Source organism: Poecilia latipinna, unplaced genomic scaffold (assembly GCF_001443285.1).
Source record: "Poecilia latipinna isolate Pla-1442-1.1 unplaced genomic scaffold, P_latipinna-1.0 Scaffold615, whole genome shotgun sequence".
Lineage (NCBI taxonomy): Eukaryota > Metazoa > Chordata > Actinopteri > Cyprinodontiformes > Poeciliidae > Poecilia > Poecilia latipinna.
Genome location: NW_015113231.1, coordinates 281,616 through 300,037, shown reverse-complemented (window position 1 = coordinate 300,037; position 18,422 = coordinate 281,616). Strand labels below are relative to the sequence as shown.

General features: G+C 40.6%; 1 protein-coding gene and 1 long non-coding RNA gene across 6 annotated transcripts in view; one reads left to right on the top strand and one right to left on the bottom strand.

Moving 5' to 3' along the window:
- Positions 1 to 2,063: 2,063 nt before the first annotated feature.
- Positions 2,064 to 18,422, bottom strand: part of LOC106953950 (calcium uptake protein 3, mitochondrial-like) — a 24,997-nt gene continuing 8,638 nt past the window's right edge. Inside the window, exons 2-15 of one of the 5 annotated variants that reach the window (XM_015043101.1) lie at positions 17,718 to 17,865; positions 15,659 to 15,690; positions 15,445 to 15,523; positions 12,595 to 12,642; positions 12,426 to 12,508; positions 12,002 to 12,073; positions 10,928 to 10,969; positions 8,976 to 9,077; positions 8,086 to 8,174; positions 7,803 to 7,974; positions 6,059 to 6,167; positions 4,269 to 4,426; positions 3,995 to 4,063; positions 2,064 to 2,999 (exon numbers count right to left, since the gene is read on the bottom strand). In XM_015043101.1, the coding sequence (XP_014898587.1) occupies positions 3,995 to 4,063; positions 4,269 to 4,426; positions 6,059 to 6,167; positions 7,803 to 7,974; positions 8,086 to 8,174; positions 8,976 to 9,077; positions 10,928 to 10,969; positions 12,002 to 12,073; positions 12,426 to 12,508; positions 12,595 to 12,642; positions 15,445 to 15,523; positions 15,659 to 15,690; positions 17,718 to 17,865 (1,203 nt within the window). In that variant the 3' untranslated portion in view covers positions 2,064 to 2,999. The remainder of the gene's footprint in view (positions 3,000 to 3,994; positions 4,064 to 4,268; positions 4,427 to 6,058; positions 6,168 to 7,802; positions 7,975 to 8,085; positions 8,175 to 8,975; positions 9,078 to 10,927; positions 10,970 to 12,001; positions 12,074 to 12,425; positions 12,509 to 12,594; positions 12,643 to 15,444; positions 15,524 to 15,658; positions 15,691 to 17,717; positions 17,866 to 18,422) is intronic. The other 4 variants (XM_015043102.1, XM_015043103.1, XM_015043104.1 and 1 more) reach the window with 4 other exon arrangements.
- Positions 17,872 to 18,422, top strand: part of LOC106953951 (uncharacterized) — an 8,246-nt gene continuing 7,695 nt past the window's right edge. Inside the window, exon 1 of the long non-coding RNA XR_001426275.1 lies at positions 17,872 to 18,339. This is a non-coding gene — a long non-coding RNA (uncharacterized LOC106953951). The remainder of the gene's footprint in view (positions 18,340 to 18,422) is intronic.

Here is an 18,422-nt window from a genome sequence, read left to right as displayed (position 1 = left end):
CAGATGGTGATGGCTGTTGGAAGGAAAGATCTTTTGCAGGGGTCTGATAAGTGAAGTTTCACAAATCACAAACATGATTCTAAATATTATACTATTAGAGCAGAATTATTCAGTCCAAGTTTGAAGAGTCTAGGTGTTGTAAATTTGGAATTACAGCAGTTCTCGTGTGACCGAGGTAAAAAAAAAGTGGTGATATCGCACTTTTTGGAAGTTTCACAAATCCAAAACATGGTTTTATATATTCTGCTATTAATTGAAAATAATCTGATCCAGGTTTGAAGAGTCTAGGTGTTGTAAATTTGGAATTAGACCAGTTCTAATGTGATCCAGATTCAAAAAAGTGGTAAAATCAACCTTTGTTGAATTTTCACAAATCGGATAAAAGTTTCACAAATCCCAAACATGATTCTAAATATTCTACGATTAGAGCAGAATAATTTAGTTCAAGTTTGAAGAGTAGTTGTAGTTTTGGAATTAAAGCAGCTCCTGTGTGATCGAGACTGAAAAATAGGGCAAAAACGCCCTTTTTTGAAGTTTCACAAATCAGAAAAAAGTTTCACAAATCCCAAACATGGTTCTAAATATTCTGCTTGAAGAGAAGAATAATCTAGTCCAGATTTGAAGTGTCTAGCTGTAGTAGTTTTTTAATTAGAGCAGATGATCCAGATGCCAAAAAATGGTGAAAATTGAACTTCATTGAGTTTTCACAAATCAGAAAAAGGTTTCACAAATCCCAAACATGGTTCTAAATATTCTGTTCTTAGTTGAGAATAATCCAGTTGAAGTTTGGAGAGTCTAGCTGTCGTAGTTTTGGAAATAGAGCAGTTCTTGTGTGACCAAGGAGCGATCAGAAACGGCAGAGAACAGACTCGAGGGGAGGCAGGCAGTTCTCTTGCCTCATGGCAGGGGGCGCTCATGATCCCAGATATTGTGAATGCACAACTGCAGAGTAAGACACAGTGAGCTAGCCATGGAGCTAGCCATACAGTTAATAAGTAAAGTACAGCGATATATTTGTTTTCTCCTCTCTTCCGACGTAAACATGAAAGACTACATTTCTACACTTAAACAGTTTTCTAAAGTGGAATTTCAATTGAAGCAGGAGATAATAACTAAAGGACAGTTTGATGATTCTCAAACGGAGTAGAAAAGACATGCCAAGAATAGACTTGGCTTTGGATGAACGGATATTTTTGTGCAGAATTAGCGGTGCATGGATTTCATTGATACATAAAGGTAAGACGGCAATAAGATGTTTTGTTTGTTTTTTTTTTATGAAATGTGCAGTTTGTATGTCTAAATAATTCAGTAAAGTAGAAGCGGTAGCTAATCTACCACAGCAATTATTTAATTAAACATTAAGCCTAAAACATACTACAACAACAGACTAAATGTTCTGTTCTGTGTGCAAAATAAATTATTTAATGTTTTTGGTGTTAAATCCTAAAACATGAAGTGGCATTGTTGTCAGTTGCTATGGCAACGAGTCTGCGTAGCTTGACGAATACAGATCACTTTGCTGTGGATCATAGCACGAAATCAATACCTACATTTCTAAGTTTCACTGAGTTAACGCGACTATGGATGACATGTAAATGATTAGTCTTTTTGCCCTCCAGCATTGTATGCCTGAGCGAAATTTCCGTACGTCCAATAACATGTATGGTGTCTAAGTCATAAGTCAGTGCCTCACCAGCAATGAACTATTGCTATTTACTATAAAATATCCACATTATGCTAAAAGGACTACCTACAATCACTATAGCGTGGAAAATCTCTTCTTCTGCTGGTGTTTGTATGTTGGGTGGAGAACCAGGTTGTGGGGAAATGATTATCCCCGCTGGATTAATCATTTAAAGATAAAAACAAGTTTCTGGTAAGTCTGGAGCGGCCACACAAAAACCCGAGTTTCCATGTGATTAATGATGTTAATGATTTTCCTTCAGGCCAAAGCTGAAACAGATCATTTGTTCTGCCGCTGGAAACACAGAGAGAGGTAAAAACGTGCCAGTTTATCAGCTGACCTGCGTGAAAGTAACAAAGGAGAGCAGAAAACCCAGGAGTACAGTACGTCAGATTTATTGAAACGTATCAGTGGAAAAGCGTAACAGTCAAAGACGGGCTTTACAGGAAACGAGGTAGAGCAACCAGTCGTCTTGGATACAGTCCATTTACTCGAGTGACACTGTAGGGTTTTCTCGTCCAACAAAGATCCTCGGACGCATACAGAGGGGTCACTCCTCATCCAGAATCTCATTTAGATGCATTCCTTTGAAAACCAACAATAATTTAAACGTGAAGCACATTCTTTTTTCTTTTTTTTTTTACATTTTCTGCTCGTCCATGCCGTTTCTCTGTATCAGCTGAGAAATGATTAACGGTGCTGGCTGCCCACGGTTAAACAGTGAGCGAGCTTCGCATCGAGCGAATGTGTTCAGGTCTGCTTCCTCTGGAGGATTCCAGCTGCGGCGCTCCGGAGGAAGTACAAGGTCTCAGGGTGGGGGGTGGACAAAGGTAATTTTGCAGGGGCGGTGGGGGGATAGGAGGGGGCTGCAGATAACCAGGGAACAAAGAATATGAGCATTCTGCATCTGAAACAGAACCAGGGTTGGGATTCGATTGGAGCAAAGCAAGCTGAAGGAGCAGGAAACGGACATTTTTATAATAATTGTCTCACCAATAAGCTAAATTGTTGGTTTTCCTTTTCAAAATATGTGTAGTTAGATAAACAAACAAACAAATAAATAAATAAATATGCGTGGTAATAAATAATTCCTATCAACACTTAAACTAACATGCAGTAAAGTTGTTGGGTGTCCCAGTGTTTCTTAATTTAGTTTCTGTGAAGAGTCAGTGAAGCTTCCCAGAGCTCGAGATGCTGCTGCAGCATGCATGAACTCCTGCGTCGGCACACACACACACATGCGCACACACACACAGGAAAGGGAAGGCACGACTCCTCCGTACTGTAAGACATGCAGCAGCGACTGGGTCTTCACCTGGCGACGACACAAACCCAATTATTACATCTTCAAGAAGTCAGACGTTCTCATCGACAAAGTAAAATAATGCAAATAGTTTGAACTTCTGAAGCGTCCCTTCAAGCATAAACTTCCACTGGACAATATTTGTCCAGTTTACCTCATAAAAGTTTTCTAAATCTAACAGACTGGGTTGTCCATAGTGACATTGTTCTTTTGTTTTGCATTAATGCTTAAACTTTGTGGTTGTGCTAAAAAATTGCAATCTTTTGTTTCTTTACAGACGGAAACTGGATAATATTCTAATGCGATATTTCTCTCTCTCTTTCTGTCTTTTATGGTTTATCAGATTCTTTGTAGCTCATGGGAGGAGTTGACTAAAGAACACTGGAGTAAAAGTTGAATTGTACAGGACAGATCTCACATTGAAAAGAGTTTGAAAATACCTCGGTCTCATTTATTTCTATCAAAAATAAAAACCTGCTATTTAAACATCAACGTGTGCACCTTGAAGAGCCACTGTCCATCCACGTCTTCAAATGTAAGTACAAGTAAACATTTTCCTCTCCATTGAATCATCAACGTGAAAATGTGAAATCTTATCTCCATTTTTTTCTTCTTTAAAAATTATTTTGATTTCACTGAGCCTGTTTTTTTGTTTTTGTCCCAAAAGGCATCAACCTCTTCCTCATTCCTCATTAATGAGGGTGATTATTAAGCCTTCCCCCTGTGAGGAGCCTTCTCTTTGAAACATTTATACAGCTTTAAACCGCGCTGCTCGCTGCTCACGTATGCAGACCTAAGCCGGTGTCCGGTGGCAGCTGTTCAGGCGTTAATATTACAGTGTAACTTAATGCTTCAGGTCAGGAGAGCGTGGGCCTCATCTCCAAACTACCTGGAGCTTCAGAAAAAGAGTCGCTTTTTTTTTATTTTTTAAACAAATCATTCTTATTTGTTTTACTTTCACTGCTTTGTTTGAATAAAAGTGGCAAAAATGTGAACATTTTTCTCACCTATTTGCTTGACAGCTCCTTCTTCATGCAGGATTTGAAAGAGATGAACTTCTCCTCCGCTTTAGCACCCTGAGGATGTGTGAGATGAGAGTGAGTGAGCGACATGATGACATTTTGCCCCAACAGATGGCAGTAGAACCTCAAATCAACATCTAGCCGGTGGCGGTGTGATCCAGTAACAAACACGCTAGGGGCAGCTCCTCGCTCGGCCCACGGAGGAGAGGGAGGAGAGTGTCCCGTTTCACCTTTGGGAGGAACATGGAGGGCGTCTCACCCTGTCTCCGCGGTGCAGGCGGTCCTTCATGACTCCGATGAACTCCTTGTGGCTCAGTTTGCCGTCGTGGTCCTCGTCGAAGATCTTGAAGACGGTGTTGACCAAGTGGTGGCTCAGCTTGATCCCAGTGGCAACGTAAACTGCCCGGGTGAATTCGTCTGAGAAAATGAAAAGAAACCCATCATCAAGAGTTCGCAAAAAAAAAAAAAAAAAAAGGGAATTAAAACCAAAAATAAGTTACTATAACAAGACAAAACTTCAAATTTGAGTTTTTATGTGTAATTTGTATTTCTGTGGCACACTGAAATGAATCAAACATTCTAGAAGCTTCTCAGAATTACTGAGACTTTTGCTACTTTGCCTTCTGTCTGCAGAATGTTAATCATTCCTGGATGTTTTTTCCTACACATTTGAGGCCTCTTCGCCGGCCTGTCTGCCTCCCACAAGTGGTTGATTTGGGTTTTACTAGCAGCCATACTGCAGGGTTGTCAAACTCATTTTCTACTTGGGCCTTATCAGGATCATAAATGTCCTCGAATAGCCAATTTTGGTGGGATGCATCAATGAAACCACCCATTAATGAGCTGTTAAAATATGAATATATGTCACTGCATTCAATGAGAAGTCCTTGAAATGTAATTTCTAAAATCAACTCACATTTTTGTAATTTGGCAACATATATACAAAAATGGCATCGATTTGATTATTCTTCAAAATAACATAAGATTTGTTGCAAACTGCCACCAGAACTGAAGCAGTAAAGTTAAAACTCTAAGTTCAAAATGTGTTTTTGTTTGACTGATGTGACGACTCCGATCTTCCCCTGATTGACTGTCTCTTCGTTTCCCAGGTAAAGTGGGCGTGGCTTGGAGTCCGTTTCTGACTGGGAGCACTGGGGCCAGCCTGGTCGCTCCTCACACCAGGAGCTGCTCCTGCTTCCCCCATAGCAAGCAGTCCTGGTATTTTTGTTGGGTTTGTTGTTTTAATTATGTCTAATTTGTTTGCTTTTCTTGAATTAGGTCTTGTGTTGGTTAGTGTCTCGGTTCTCATTTGGTTGGTTTAAGTTGGTGTTCTGCCACACTTTAAGTCAGTTTGGTCTTTTTCTTGTTTAAAACTTGTGTTAATGTATTAAACACATAACTTTTCCCTGTAATATCGGTGGGTCTCCCTTTCTTTTCATGTCCTCGTGGGCCAGGTTGTGACAAATGATACCGGACGAGCCCCCATTTGTCAAACTCAATTTGAGAATATTAAAAAAAAAAATGCACTGCAAAATTAAGTATTTTATTTAAACTTATTTATATAAATACTTATTTTTGCCTAATTTCTAGTCCAAATATCTTGGTACACTTGAAATAAGACCAAACTAACTTACAAGTTACTTTTTAAAAGATATAGGAGTGTGTTTTAAGTAAAAAAAAATTTAATATTCATGAAAGTTACACTGGCAGATTATTTAATTTTTAACAAGACATTTTCCCATATTGTAAATTAAATAATTTGCCAATGAAACCAGTACATTGTCATACATATTAAGAAATTATTTATTTAAAACCAGCTCCTATATTTTTCTGAAAAGTTTGAGTCATTTTTTTCTTATTTTAAGCTCTGTAAAGAGGTTTGTACAAGAAACTAGACTAAAAATCCTTGCGTTTTTGCAGATTGATCAATCAGTCCCATCATTGCTGCAGAAGCTGTAGAGTTGTAGAAGCTCCAAGAAAACGTCTAAAGCTTTCAAACACATTTTTCTTAAAAACTGGCATTACAATGACGAGGCTGTGATCGTTTACCTTGACCGACAGAGCGGTGGGCGAAGTTGTACATCTGCATGGCGATGGTGAAATCCTCCAGGTTGTTCAGGAACTGGAAGAAGGATCTGAACTCCTCGAAGCTGATCCCCTAAAAAACAGAAAGACCCGAAAATCGTACCTGCGCTTTTTATCCAGCATGCAGATGATGGAGCGGACGAGCTCCATGTGTCAACGCTCCTGCGAGAGGACGGTGCCAAAATTCACACAAAACATAATCGGGCTCCTTTCATCTCTCCAAAGGAATCCCTTTAGCGTGTGTGTGTGTGTGTGTGTGTGTGTGTGTGTGTGTGTGTAGGTGTGTGTGTGTGAGGGAAGTTTGAGGACGTCAGATAGATAACACACCCAAACAGACAAAGTATACATTGCTGGATTTTCCCAGCGCAGTATGGACACGCCGAGCTGTCAGCAGCGGGGAGACGAGGGGGGGGGGGGATTTGAGGTTTTTGGGAAGAGGTCAGGCGGCTTGCAGACTTTTGTAAGGCAGATTAACCTGATACTTGAGTAAACAAAAACAAAAGTGATGAATCCCCAAACATCTCAGGCTCGGCTGATGACTCAAACGCTGAACCCATTGATGTCCACTCAACCATCCTGCGGCTACTAGTCGTTTCTTACCGCCGGGGGTTCAGAGGGAAGGGGGGGAACAAACGACACAGCGCCTAACAAATGGAGTAATGACTAATCTGTGACGCTTTGCTGTTCTAACAATGCGGGGAAACATAAAATATCACTTAGCGTGACGACGAGTTCCACTTGATTGTCAATGGAGATCTAGCAACAGGCTACTCGAGGCGGCTGAGGGGCTGCCGGCAGCTTTTTCACGGAGGTCGGCGGTGCCGAGAGGAGAGGCGCATTAAGGCGGGAAATGAGGCCGCTTCACTCAACAGCCAATTGACATTATCCAAAGAGACGGTGTTAAACGTTTCCATGTCCAGCAACACCAACACCTTTAGAAAACATTCAAATTAAAAAGGCAGAACGGAAGGAAATGCATCGCTTTTGTCTGATGAACGAAGAGGTCGGAGGTCGTTTAGATTTAAAAAAAAAAAAAGCCCGGTGGTTTTTTAATGTAAAAATTAGAGTCTCACAAGAGTTCAGGATAAAATTCATAATCTAATATTTAGGGGAGCTGCTATGGTTTTTCAGAACTTGGATTTGGCCAGAGAAGGACAATAAATCAATAACAACATGTATATCAACAGACATGTGATCAATATCAATAGATCCAATAGAACGTTCAATGATTTCACTGAACTCTGGTCCAGAACCGCACAGCATTCTGGGTGACGTAGGCAGAGGAAAGGCTTCAGGTGTTCAACTTCTCATGGTCAGGCTAAGCAAAGATGGCGGTATCATCAGCAGCGTGCGTACCTTATGCGTAATCTGTGGTAATCTGCAAAAACAACATCTTTTTCTTCCGCTTTTCCGTACATGCCAGATTCAGAGTTCATGGAAAACAGTAGAAGCTGAAGTACGTCCAGCTAGACTCTAATTACTGCTGACTTATGGAGGCAGACGGTTGCACTTCACAGGTGAAAAGCACTGCAGTTGGCAATAAAACTAAGACAGATATTAATTTTTTAAATAATTTCTAAGACACATTAGTTGATATGATGGAGCTCCACAGAAGAGAAAACTCTGTTTTTTACCTTGGATTTAATTTTTCACTTCTTAATTTGAGCGAATGAGGACCAGCAAAGTGAGTCTTAAAGAAAAGTCCCACCTTTTCATCCGGTATGCTGTGGCGTACGTTGTCCATGTACCCACTGACGTCATCCACGTTTGTGTAGCGAAGAAGAATGCGAGCAAAGTCTTCCTCGCTGATGAAGGGCATGCCTTTGGAGGAAGAGAGGAACTCTATCTCGAGCACCTCTGTCTGCAGGTTGTCCATGAACCTGACTGAGCGCGACAAATACTTAACAGAGACCGATTTATGGCCTTGCGGTGGAAAAGTAGGTAATTATTCTATCAAAGAAACGTTGAAGATTAAAGGTTTCTTAACTCACTTGTAGAAATCTTCAAATTTTAACTCGGCTTTGCCTTTTTTTCCAAAGAAGTGCACAAGCAGCGTCGTCTCCGTTTTCTCATCCACGTGCTACAATAGAGAGTAAAAATGGTCACCACAAAGTATGGGTTTTAAATCTGAAAAAGCTCAGATTTAAAAATACAGCAGACATGCTGTCAAAACGCCACTTTTTACGCCGTTGTAAGATTAACTTCTGAATGTCAAAAAACATCCCATTCATTCAGGTCAATGAACGCCAGTTCTTTTTTAACAGCGTTCAAAGCAGAGTTCAATGACCCAAATAAACAGCATAGTTTTCAGACTTCCGGATATAATCTTATGACGGTATAAAAAGTGGAATTTTGATGGGATTTTTTGCTGTATTTTATGACATCCTAAGTCATAAATCTGCATTTTTTTTTGCGTGATTTTTCTTAGCCAGATTTGTGGCAATTTTGGCCTGACGGACAAGTCGTGCGAGAAAAATAAGCAACATAGTATGAGATCAAATAGTCATGATACAACAAACTTAAGACCAGTGATTAACATATTTCAGATCAACTTACTTTTTTATTATTATTTTCAAGCCCTTAATTTTAGATAAATGAATTTAAGACTTTTTAAGGACATGTGGACGCCCTGATGTTAGAGGCACGTGAAGCTCCTCATGCTGAATAATATAGTTAATAATTCAGAAATCAATCACTTGTGGCATTTTCCTCATTTCATGATCCAAACACATGCCATGCTTCTAAACATGCCACACTCTGTGTGGATCCTGACTCAGTTAGGGAAACAATAACCTGCCTTCAGTATTAACTTACAGAGCAGGAACATTAATTAGTCCAGTTTCTCTATATGATCATTGAATCTTAAAGAGTCACCAGCTACCTCGGTGAGATCAGAGAACAGAACTTGACTCGTGCCGCGCCTGAGAACATCCCACATGCCCGGGGTCGCCGCATGCTGGGCGTCTTTTTTACGAACCTGTGACCGCAGGTGAAGCACAGCGGATTAGGAGGACGAAACACATCTCGTACATGTTAGCACTTTAGAGGAAGCACAAAGTGAGAGGCAGGAGGGCTGAGGAGAGTGTTATTTAGCAATTTGCTAACAGTTAGCAATGACAACATCCAATGTTTTATTCTGGGTTTTTACAAATCAGACCAAAATAAACAAACAAAAAACAAACAAACAGGAAATGAAGTTAAACCGACTGGACAGCCACCATGTTTCACTTTGCCTTCGGTTTTATGATAGTGTTCTATTTTATTTCAGGGCACCAGAGTAAGTGGAGATGAATTTACATGCTTTGTGACACTTTATCAGATTGTTTTATCTGTAAAAACTGGGAAAACAGTGCATCAGTTTTCCTTCCACTTCACAATGATGCACAACGTTTTGTGAACCATTCAAGTTTGTAACAGTGAAAAATAATTTAAAAACAAATAAACAAGCTGTGAATATGTCATCGAGGGAGTGCGGGTTGCCTCTCAGAGCACAGACGCATGTGAGGCGCATGCAGGAGCAGCGTGGGCCTGACACGAGCCTGTTCTGCAGCGATGCGTGCAGCCTTCTGGCCAGGCGCCTCAGTGTTAGCATGGCTAGCACATGTCCACGCCGTGCAGAGCACCAGACCTGAGCGAGGCTCCGTGCAGCCTGAGCCCCGTCAGAGTCGTGATTGGATGCTGAGCTGCAACGTAAACGCGGGTTACCAAAACCTTTCCATTTGGAGCGCCGCTGTGTGAAATGGGGTTACACTTAGATCTGCCGCACTGTTTCTGCTCTCTCATCTGCTCCACATGTGCAGCTTGATGCAACAAGCCGCTATATTTTCCTCCGTGAAGTCATCATGAGAAATCACCTGGTTATTATTATCATTACAGTTTACTCGCTGTCAAACACAACTGCTGAAAATAATTTGGCTGTTATTGTTATGCTGTAGAGTAATTGGTATCTGTTTTCTGAGTGTGTGGTGAGAAACACAAAACTGTGATTTCCACACCAAAACAATGCGTGTTGGATTTTTTTGTTTTTTTTGTTCTTGCCTTCTGCTCAACATGCACACACAAGAAATCAGGACAGTCAGCTGCGGCTGACACCTCGCTTGATCTCCTAATTAATTATATTTACGCATCCGGTTTGGATTCGAGTCCCTTGGAGAGATTTACGGCGCAATCCGGCAACTAATTACGTTACAACTCACTCTGTTGCCCCCGCACCAATCCCCTACCCTGTCCTGAAACGGCTGTACTTAGACTATGCTGAGGGGGAAAACCCAGCCGCAGCACCGGAGGCGGGCCTGTTGCTGGTAAAGATCTGACTGAACTCTGGAGAAGTGCCTGAAATAAAGTAGCAAGAATTAAAACCAAAGCCTTCGTGCGTTGCTGATGCTTCCTCTTCTGACTTGCTGGCAGCTTCATGGTCAAATCCGTCTGAAAAGGTAACCTGAACCCGAATGCCACGGTAACAGTGAAACATGTGGGTCCAGACAGAAACAGTGTCAATCTTCAGCAAGAGGAGGGGAGCGTTTTGAAGTGGAATCTGTTGCCCAGTGTTGTCAAAAGGTGAGAGCATAAATCATCTGTGTTGTATCTCCTGCTCTACCGCACACACACAGAGACAATATGTCAGGTAATATTGATGTTCAGGGTGACGCATTTTAATTTCAGCAAATGCAGCTGAGGTTATCTTGTGTTAACAGGGAGAAGTGCAGGTGGTGTCAGCTCGAGTGTTTTCTGTCATTCGTTCAGATTGGGAAGAATGGATCCAAAAAAAGAAAAACAGCCATGCAACAAGCAGAACGGTTCATTTTCCTTCACGGGAAAAAGAACAATACATACACTGTTCGTCTGGGATTTGCGGTCACCGTAAAGCTGCAGGCTCTAAAATGCAAAGGAGGGAAGCAAAGTCAATGCATTTGTCAAAACAAGGATGAGTTTTCGAAGCCGTCGGACCATTTTGACAGGACTTTAAACGTCAGCCGAGACGGTCCCGAGTTTTCCTGAATCCACCAAAACCCTTCCGCTCTCAGGCTTGTCTCCCGACATGTTCCCGAATCTAAAGTGCCCTTTCTAATGATCTTTTTGATACTCATACGGGTGTAAGACTCATTCTAGGCTGTCCAGAGATGCTAACGTTTGCCCTGGAGGAGTGAGCTCCGCTGCGTTGTTTGTTTAGCGCGATAAGACCTCAAAGAGTATCTCTTATCGCTCTGCTCAGCCCGTCTGTTTACATCCACCTGCATGTAGCGTAAGAAGGCCTAAGGAGATGAAAGCCTCAGGCATGTTTTACCCTGTATGACCACAGTTACCCCAGTGCAGCCGCCGTTCCCTCCAGAATTGCTGCAAGTTGATGAAAGAACTGTTCCGGCGTGGGATCATGATAGGATGCTACCTGTGCTATAAGTTAATTTTTCTGTAATGTTCTTGCACCTCAACAGTCAACTACTGTAACGTGGAAGCAGATAGGAATCACAGCAACTCAGTCAGAGGATGGTAGCAGGGCTGGCCCAAGTCTTTCTGGGGCCCTAAGCCTCACCCTAGTCCCCCCATACCAACGCCAGATGTTTTATCATTCCTAAGCTACTCAATGTGTGCACCATACCTGCTTTCATTAACATCATTTGGAATTAGTTTACATCATACCAGTGTTAGTATGGCTCTTGATTTTAACTTTACAGGAGTAGCAAACTAAAATAAAAATAAAAAAAACATTTTTGGAAATTTAAATACAGAACGCTATTTAAGTGACAAACACTAAGTTTACAGTAAACATGTTTGATATCTTATATTTCCCTAATAGTAGCAGCAGGCAATAGGAGGAAGAGATCAACCCATTATTTGTGTCCGAACTGTAAAATCATTATAGAAATAATGTTTCCATGTGTAATAGCACCAAAATAGACAAAAACTTACTTGTTCTTCCAGCCTTTGAACGTCATCAGCGACTTCTTTTCTGTCCTTTTTCTTACGGAAAATTTCCTCCAGCTAAGAAAAGAAACAAACATCAAGGAGAAGTCGGTACAGAAGAGTTTGCAGTCAAGGTGAGGTTTATGTGGAGCTACATTGAGGCCATAAAGTTTGTTAAAAAGCATATAAAAAAGCTGAAACTACAAAAATTTAAATAAGATTTTAATTTTTAAAAAATTAAAAAAAGTTTGAAATAAAAATATTGAAATGGGGGAAAAAAACATTGAATTTTAAGTTATTTTTAAACATTTTCTTTAGTTTCACATCTGTTTTCAAAAAAAAAAATCCATCAAGTATTTGTTTATTTCAGTTTTTTTCCCCTTCTTTTTAACAAACTTTATGGCCCCAATGTAGCTCCATAGCTTCATACCACCAAGAACTCCCGTTTGTCCACCATTTCGTTGCCATCTGCATCGAACATGTTGAAAGCGATCCGAAATCCTGCGTGGGGCTCTGCCATTGAAAAGAGAGGAACAACTTAAAGCATCAAGAGCTTTGTCAGCATCATTTTGTTGGACTCGGTCTGAGTGAATACTGACTTGTTAAAATGCAGAGCAGAAACAGATACTCTGTGTAACTGATGGCACCTGGAACAAAGAGAGGAGGGGGGGGGGAAATGAGGCTAAGCATGAAACAAAAGCCAGAATGTTCCTCCTTATTTTGCGCCCGGGGCGGCATCGGGTGGCATTAATCGGTTAGCTCAAGGTGTTTACAGATGTTCAAAGTGAGTAAGCCGTCCACAGGAACAAGGGCACGCCTCCAGACGTAAGTAATCTCCTGATAACATCTTAAAAGGTGCCTTTTACCTCACGCTCGGCGTTCCCCTCGCACAAACACGAGGCTTTTACAACCGAGCCGACCCGTCAGGACGACAAAAAAAAAAAAAAACCCTAAACAGGTTCTGTTGGGCGACGCGGTGTGATACATTCTCTAGTGATCAGTCACTGATTGAGGATGGCCGATTCGGGCCTTTGTTGCGCGACATGGAGGCTGGAAGAGTAAAGTGTCAGGGAGACATCTCAGCCGACTCGGGGAGGCTTCTCCCTCCTGCCTCTGAAAGCATTCCCAAGCTTTTGTTTGCGGGGGATGATAGAGAATCGAGCGCAGATAGTTCCGGGTGACTGCCTGGGGTGTTATGGGAAAAGAGCTCGGGAACGGGGAAAGACAGAACACCCAAGAGAAGAAACGACAATACAAACAAAATATGTCATTTGAGGGAAAACAGTGTTGCTGTCATACGCTCTTATAAAAGGTTTTCAGCTTTTGATTGGGCAAATTTTATATATATATATATAAAAAAAAACTCTGTTATAGTTCCTCTATTGACAACATATCTCTCTCTAACCGTCACATGCTCTGGAGCTTAAACTTCAGGAGAAATCTCTTAAGATTCCTGCCATGTCTCCATACCACACACCTTCACTCCGCCTCTCAGCTCAAGTAGATGTTTTCAGACAATACAAAGACAGAATTCCTCAGAAACACTTCATACGGAGTGGCAGTCCCGGAGATGTAATCCAATGCTATTCCCTGGCTTCGTAATGTCCGCGGTGGCCGACGGGACATGTCTTGACACAGCAGGGTTCAAACAGCGCCCTCATTCTCTAAAGTAGCGCTTTGTGCGCAGATCAAGCCAATTTTTTTTCTCTTTTTTTTTTTTGACCTGACAAAGCTGTAGTGTTTAACAGCAGGATTAAAAGTCCCAAATCCCGGCATCGGCACTTAGCTAAAGCAACAGGGGAGAGAGCGGAACAGTTCACCTGAGAAACCGAGGATGACGGGGGGAGGTGAAGCCCAGGTGGGAGTGCTTAAAAGGAGTTTCGCTCATTTTACTGCTGAATTCATGTAGAGATACTGTGACAACCTGCATGGAGGGGAAACTAAAGTATTTTCTCTGTTACAAAAATGCTTTTTAAAGCCATGAAACCAGATTACTGAGGACGTTTATTCACCCAAAATCTAAATCCAGAGACATCATGGCTGCCAGTGTCAATGAGCAGAGTTGGGTAGTAACTAAGTTAAATCTACTCAATTACATTAACTTTTTTGAAAAAATGTACTTCTATGATTATTTTTAATGTAGACTGAACTTTTTACTTTTACTTGAGTAATTTTCGTATGAAGTATTGTGACTTTTACTGGAGTAAAATTTCAGGATTTTCTACCCGCTGAATGAAAAAACCAAACATGTTTGAACCAAAAATTCAAAATCAAATATTCTGTTTTTGTTAAAGTTTCATAAGTTATTTATTGAAAAAAAAATATTTGGGGAAAAAAAAATCCTTTGCCTGCTTTTTTTTTTTTTTTGGTCCTAAAAATACCAAAATTGTTTCTTAACTTTATATTTTGATCCATCTCATGATGTAATATTTAAATATTAAAAGTTTGATAATTTGATCAGTTATTCAGTCCAATAGTATAGCTTAGGGTCAATGCTGATAGAAGAAAAAAACAGAGTAAATTTTCACCAAAAACTCAGAAATATCAGGGTTTTCTAGAAAAAAAACTTGAAACCTTATGAGTGTGAAAGTAAAAAAAAAATGCTGCTAGAAAATCTCAGAAAATTTGTGGAGTTTCAAAAGTCAAAAATTGTCCAACATTAATTTTCATGACTCTTCACTTGTCAGATTATCATTTGAATTTTGTTCTTGATTTTGCAGCTCTGGCTGTCCAGGGCCGTCGTGTCCTGAAAGGTGAACCTCCGTGAAGGCAGTTAATTTATTATATTTAGCGGCATCAAAGTAAAAGGGGTCGAAACAAACCCAAACACCATGTTTTTGAAATCTTTATGTTGAAACTCATGTTATTTTTATTCCATTTCACTAGGTTACACTATCACATACAACCCCTAGGTGGCGTATACTGAAAATGCGAAACAGGTCAAGGAGTATTAATACCTTTCCCAGGTGCTGTGGTAATGTAGCAGGTGGGTAAAATGAACAAAATTCTTCATCATAACAGTGAAATATTCTCTCCATTTTGGAGACAGAGCTCTTCCTCTGTGTTATCTCATCTTAAGACTCCTGGGAAACAGAAAAGTCCTTGATTACAAATTAAAAGCTCTTAGTCTAATTAACCTAAAAAGGTAAACCATGTTCAAGGACTCTTCAGTTGATTTGGTTTATTTCAGTTTTTCTACACTTCATTTTTGTGCATCTTAACATTAAGCCCGTGCTTCTTTCATTCAAGGTCTAGCTGGGAATATCTACAGACTGATGGAGAGATAAGACAGCGTTCTGCTGTGGATCCCAGACATGCACGACAGCAGAGACTCCTCTGAATGAGGCAACCCCGACAGCTTAAAAAAAAAAAAAAGTGCAAACGGGAATTATTTACATTGGAGGGATTTGTGTCTGCAGTAAATCAAGCGAGAGGGGTGGGGGGTCTACCTCGTTCTCGTAGGTTTCTGAACAAATTGGATGATCCTTTCCAAACAGGCGGAGTATCCGACAGCACCTTGTCTAACTCCTGGGGAAATAGAAGAAAATCCCGGATCGCTGAGTAATCCCGACGTTTGTCGACGTTTGTCAGCATTACAGTAATTACAGCTGCTTTGTACAGATAAAGAGGAGATTCAGAAGCTTTGATGGAGTCAAAACTCACCTTTTTAGTGAGGGACTTCCATCCTCTCCTACCTGAACAAAGAAATAGTCAAAGTCAATGTTTTGGGTTGCAGAGGAGGGGAAGAAAAAAAAAGTGAGGGTTATAAAGAAATCTGTGAAGCAAAAGTGAAAACAGGTGTTTGCATGGACAGAAACATGCTGCGGATCACGACGAACACATTCCAGTGGCCTGTAAAAGCAGCAGATAAGAGAGGTGTGTCGCTATTAAAAAAAAAGTCTGACTGAGAGGTAACTTTTAATAACATTAACAACAAACTTCTAAGGAAACACTTCAAAGACAGAATCAATTTATATCCTTTTTTCCTAAGCTGAAAAAATGTTATAAATGTGAAAAATTTTGCGACTAAGTTTTCAAAAGTTGTCTTGTGATTTTCCTTTCCCTCCGTCTGTTTTGCCTTCCTGAACACCCGCCACAACACTGGCGTGAAGCGCCATAACTATCATTTTACGACAAATGAGCAATTAGCGACGTGACGATAATGAGGCCTTACGTGTTATAGTGCTGTTTGCTGTTTGCCGGGGAAAAGCCACACCCAGCACATTACGGCCGGCCACACATCACAGGGCAACACTGTCTTATCGTGACATTTACGGCATCTGTGCAGAGTAATTCTCTCTCTGTGGGTCCCTGCAAGTTTGTTGCCACATAAATGAGCCATAAAAGTAGGGTTGCTGGTAAAGATGTCTATCTTTATGCAGGTGTTATGACTGAAGCACTTCAAGCCCTGACTTATTGTCCAACGACACTTCAGAGGCCCTCAGCAGCAGGAATGTTCCAGGAAGCAGCGTTTGGTAAAACTGTTATTAGAGCGTTGCATAACTAAGCAGGGTTGGGATCTGTTTTGATAGAGGTATAATTAGGCAAACGGGAGTTGACAGTGGACACTTTACAGCGCCCTGCTGAAGTATCCACACCTCTTGAACTTTTGGAACATATTTTAAAGAGGCAGTCTTGTGTAAAATTGACTTTTTTTGAGCTTTACATCATGTTATAATGTTCTGTCATCCAAAACATTCCTGGATGGTTGCTTTGATTCTTTTGTGCTTGTTTGAGAAATCCTTTAATCTCTCGTGACAACAATCTAAAGGCTTGGTGGGACAGATCAGCCCTCCTCCACAGCTCCTTCAGACTAGCCAGGAGCAATTAGCTGAGCTCGTTAGGAGCTGCTTCTCAGCTCAATGCTGGTAAAAATGTTGTTAAAGGGTTAATAGAGGAGGCATGTTGTGACAACTTCCTGAAGGCGGAGTTTCAGAAAGAGCAGGAGCTTCTTAAAGAGACAGAGGTGCAATTTCAAGGACTTGAATTATGAAGTCAAATTTATTTTAAATCATATTTGAGATATATATATAAAACATTGTTTTTAACAACAGAAGGTAACATAGTTGTGCTACAAAATGGCATTATATATGTGGCTGGAATACAATACTGCCTCTTTAAAAAATAGCTGTACAATAATTTTTAATTACATAAACTGCTGCAATCATTGCTTTGGTGTACAGCAATAAGTACTGTTGCTTAATATTCAGTATCAATGCAAACCTTACCCTCCACTTTGACAGTTGTGTAATGCAGTATTTACATCCTTAGACACGCAGTAAGATATGAAATACCACTGATTTGCATATGGATATGTCTGACAATCTTTTAAGTCATACTTTATATATGTAGCATTTTTGTAACAACTGAAGGTAACAAAGTTACTTGATTGTGCTACAAAAAGTGTCATGTGGCTGGAAACACATAATTCTGCCCCTTTAGCATTATAACCAAAAGAAACAATGTATTTTAATTGAGATTTTTGCAAAGCCTAACTTACAGTAGTGCTTGTTTGGATGACAGCTAAAAAGTTCTTTTTAATTTTTGAACTCTGTACATAAAATGCTAACACCACATTGTGTTAAATGAGAAGAGTTTACTATCAGTGAAACAATCCCTATATTTGACAGAGGGCTAAATGGGAGCACATCATATACACTTTAGCTGACTCCTGTATTTAGTTTATCAGTGGGGATGAACTGAGTGCTACAGGTTTACTCACTCCTTGGTTCGTTCAGAGTGACGGACTCAATGAAGTTTAGAGGAGTCATGTAGAGCTGGCCCTCACACTCCACTGAGCTGAAGAGCCGGAATCTGTTTTCATAGGTCGACATATAAACGTCCCCATCATCCAGGTCGTAGGTCTTCGCCTGGAAACACACACAGCGGGGAACATAAGTACCTGATAGGCCGCTGATTTTTAAAACTTCTCTGCTTACAAAGAATGGAGAGGTCTGTGGCTTTCATTGTATGTACACCTCCAGAAAATCACAGAAAATGTAATGCATTTTATTGCATGAAATATGTATTTGATCTCCTACCAACCAGAAAAACGTCTGATTCACAGTTTAAGAAACCCTCCTATCCTCTACATTACCTGTAGTAATTTATCTGTTTGAATAGAAGAATATATGTATAGAAGACACCTGTAGTAAATTAGACTCCAACCTGTACACCAGGTGTCTCCAACCCTAGTCCTTGAAATCTACTGTCCTGCAGATTTTAAACAGAACCCTGCTCCAACACATGTCAATCAAATTAATGGCTCGTTATCAGGACTTCGCCAAAGTTGATAGAATGCTGAAGACATAATTCAATTGTCTGATTCAGCTGGATTACAGCAGGTCAGTGTTGTGTTCAAGACCACCCAACCCGAGACCAAGACAAGACCAAGACCAGAGTGTATCGAGACTGAGACAAGACCAAG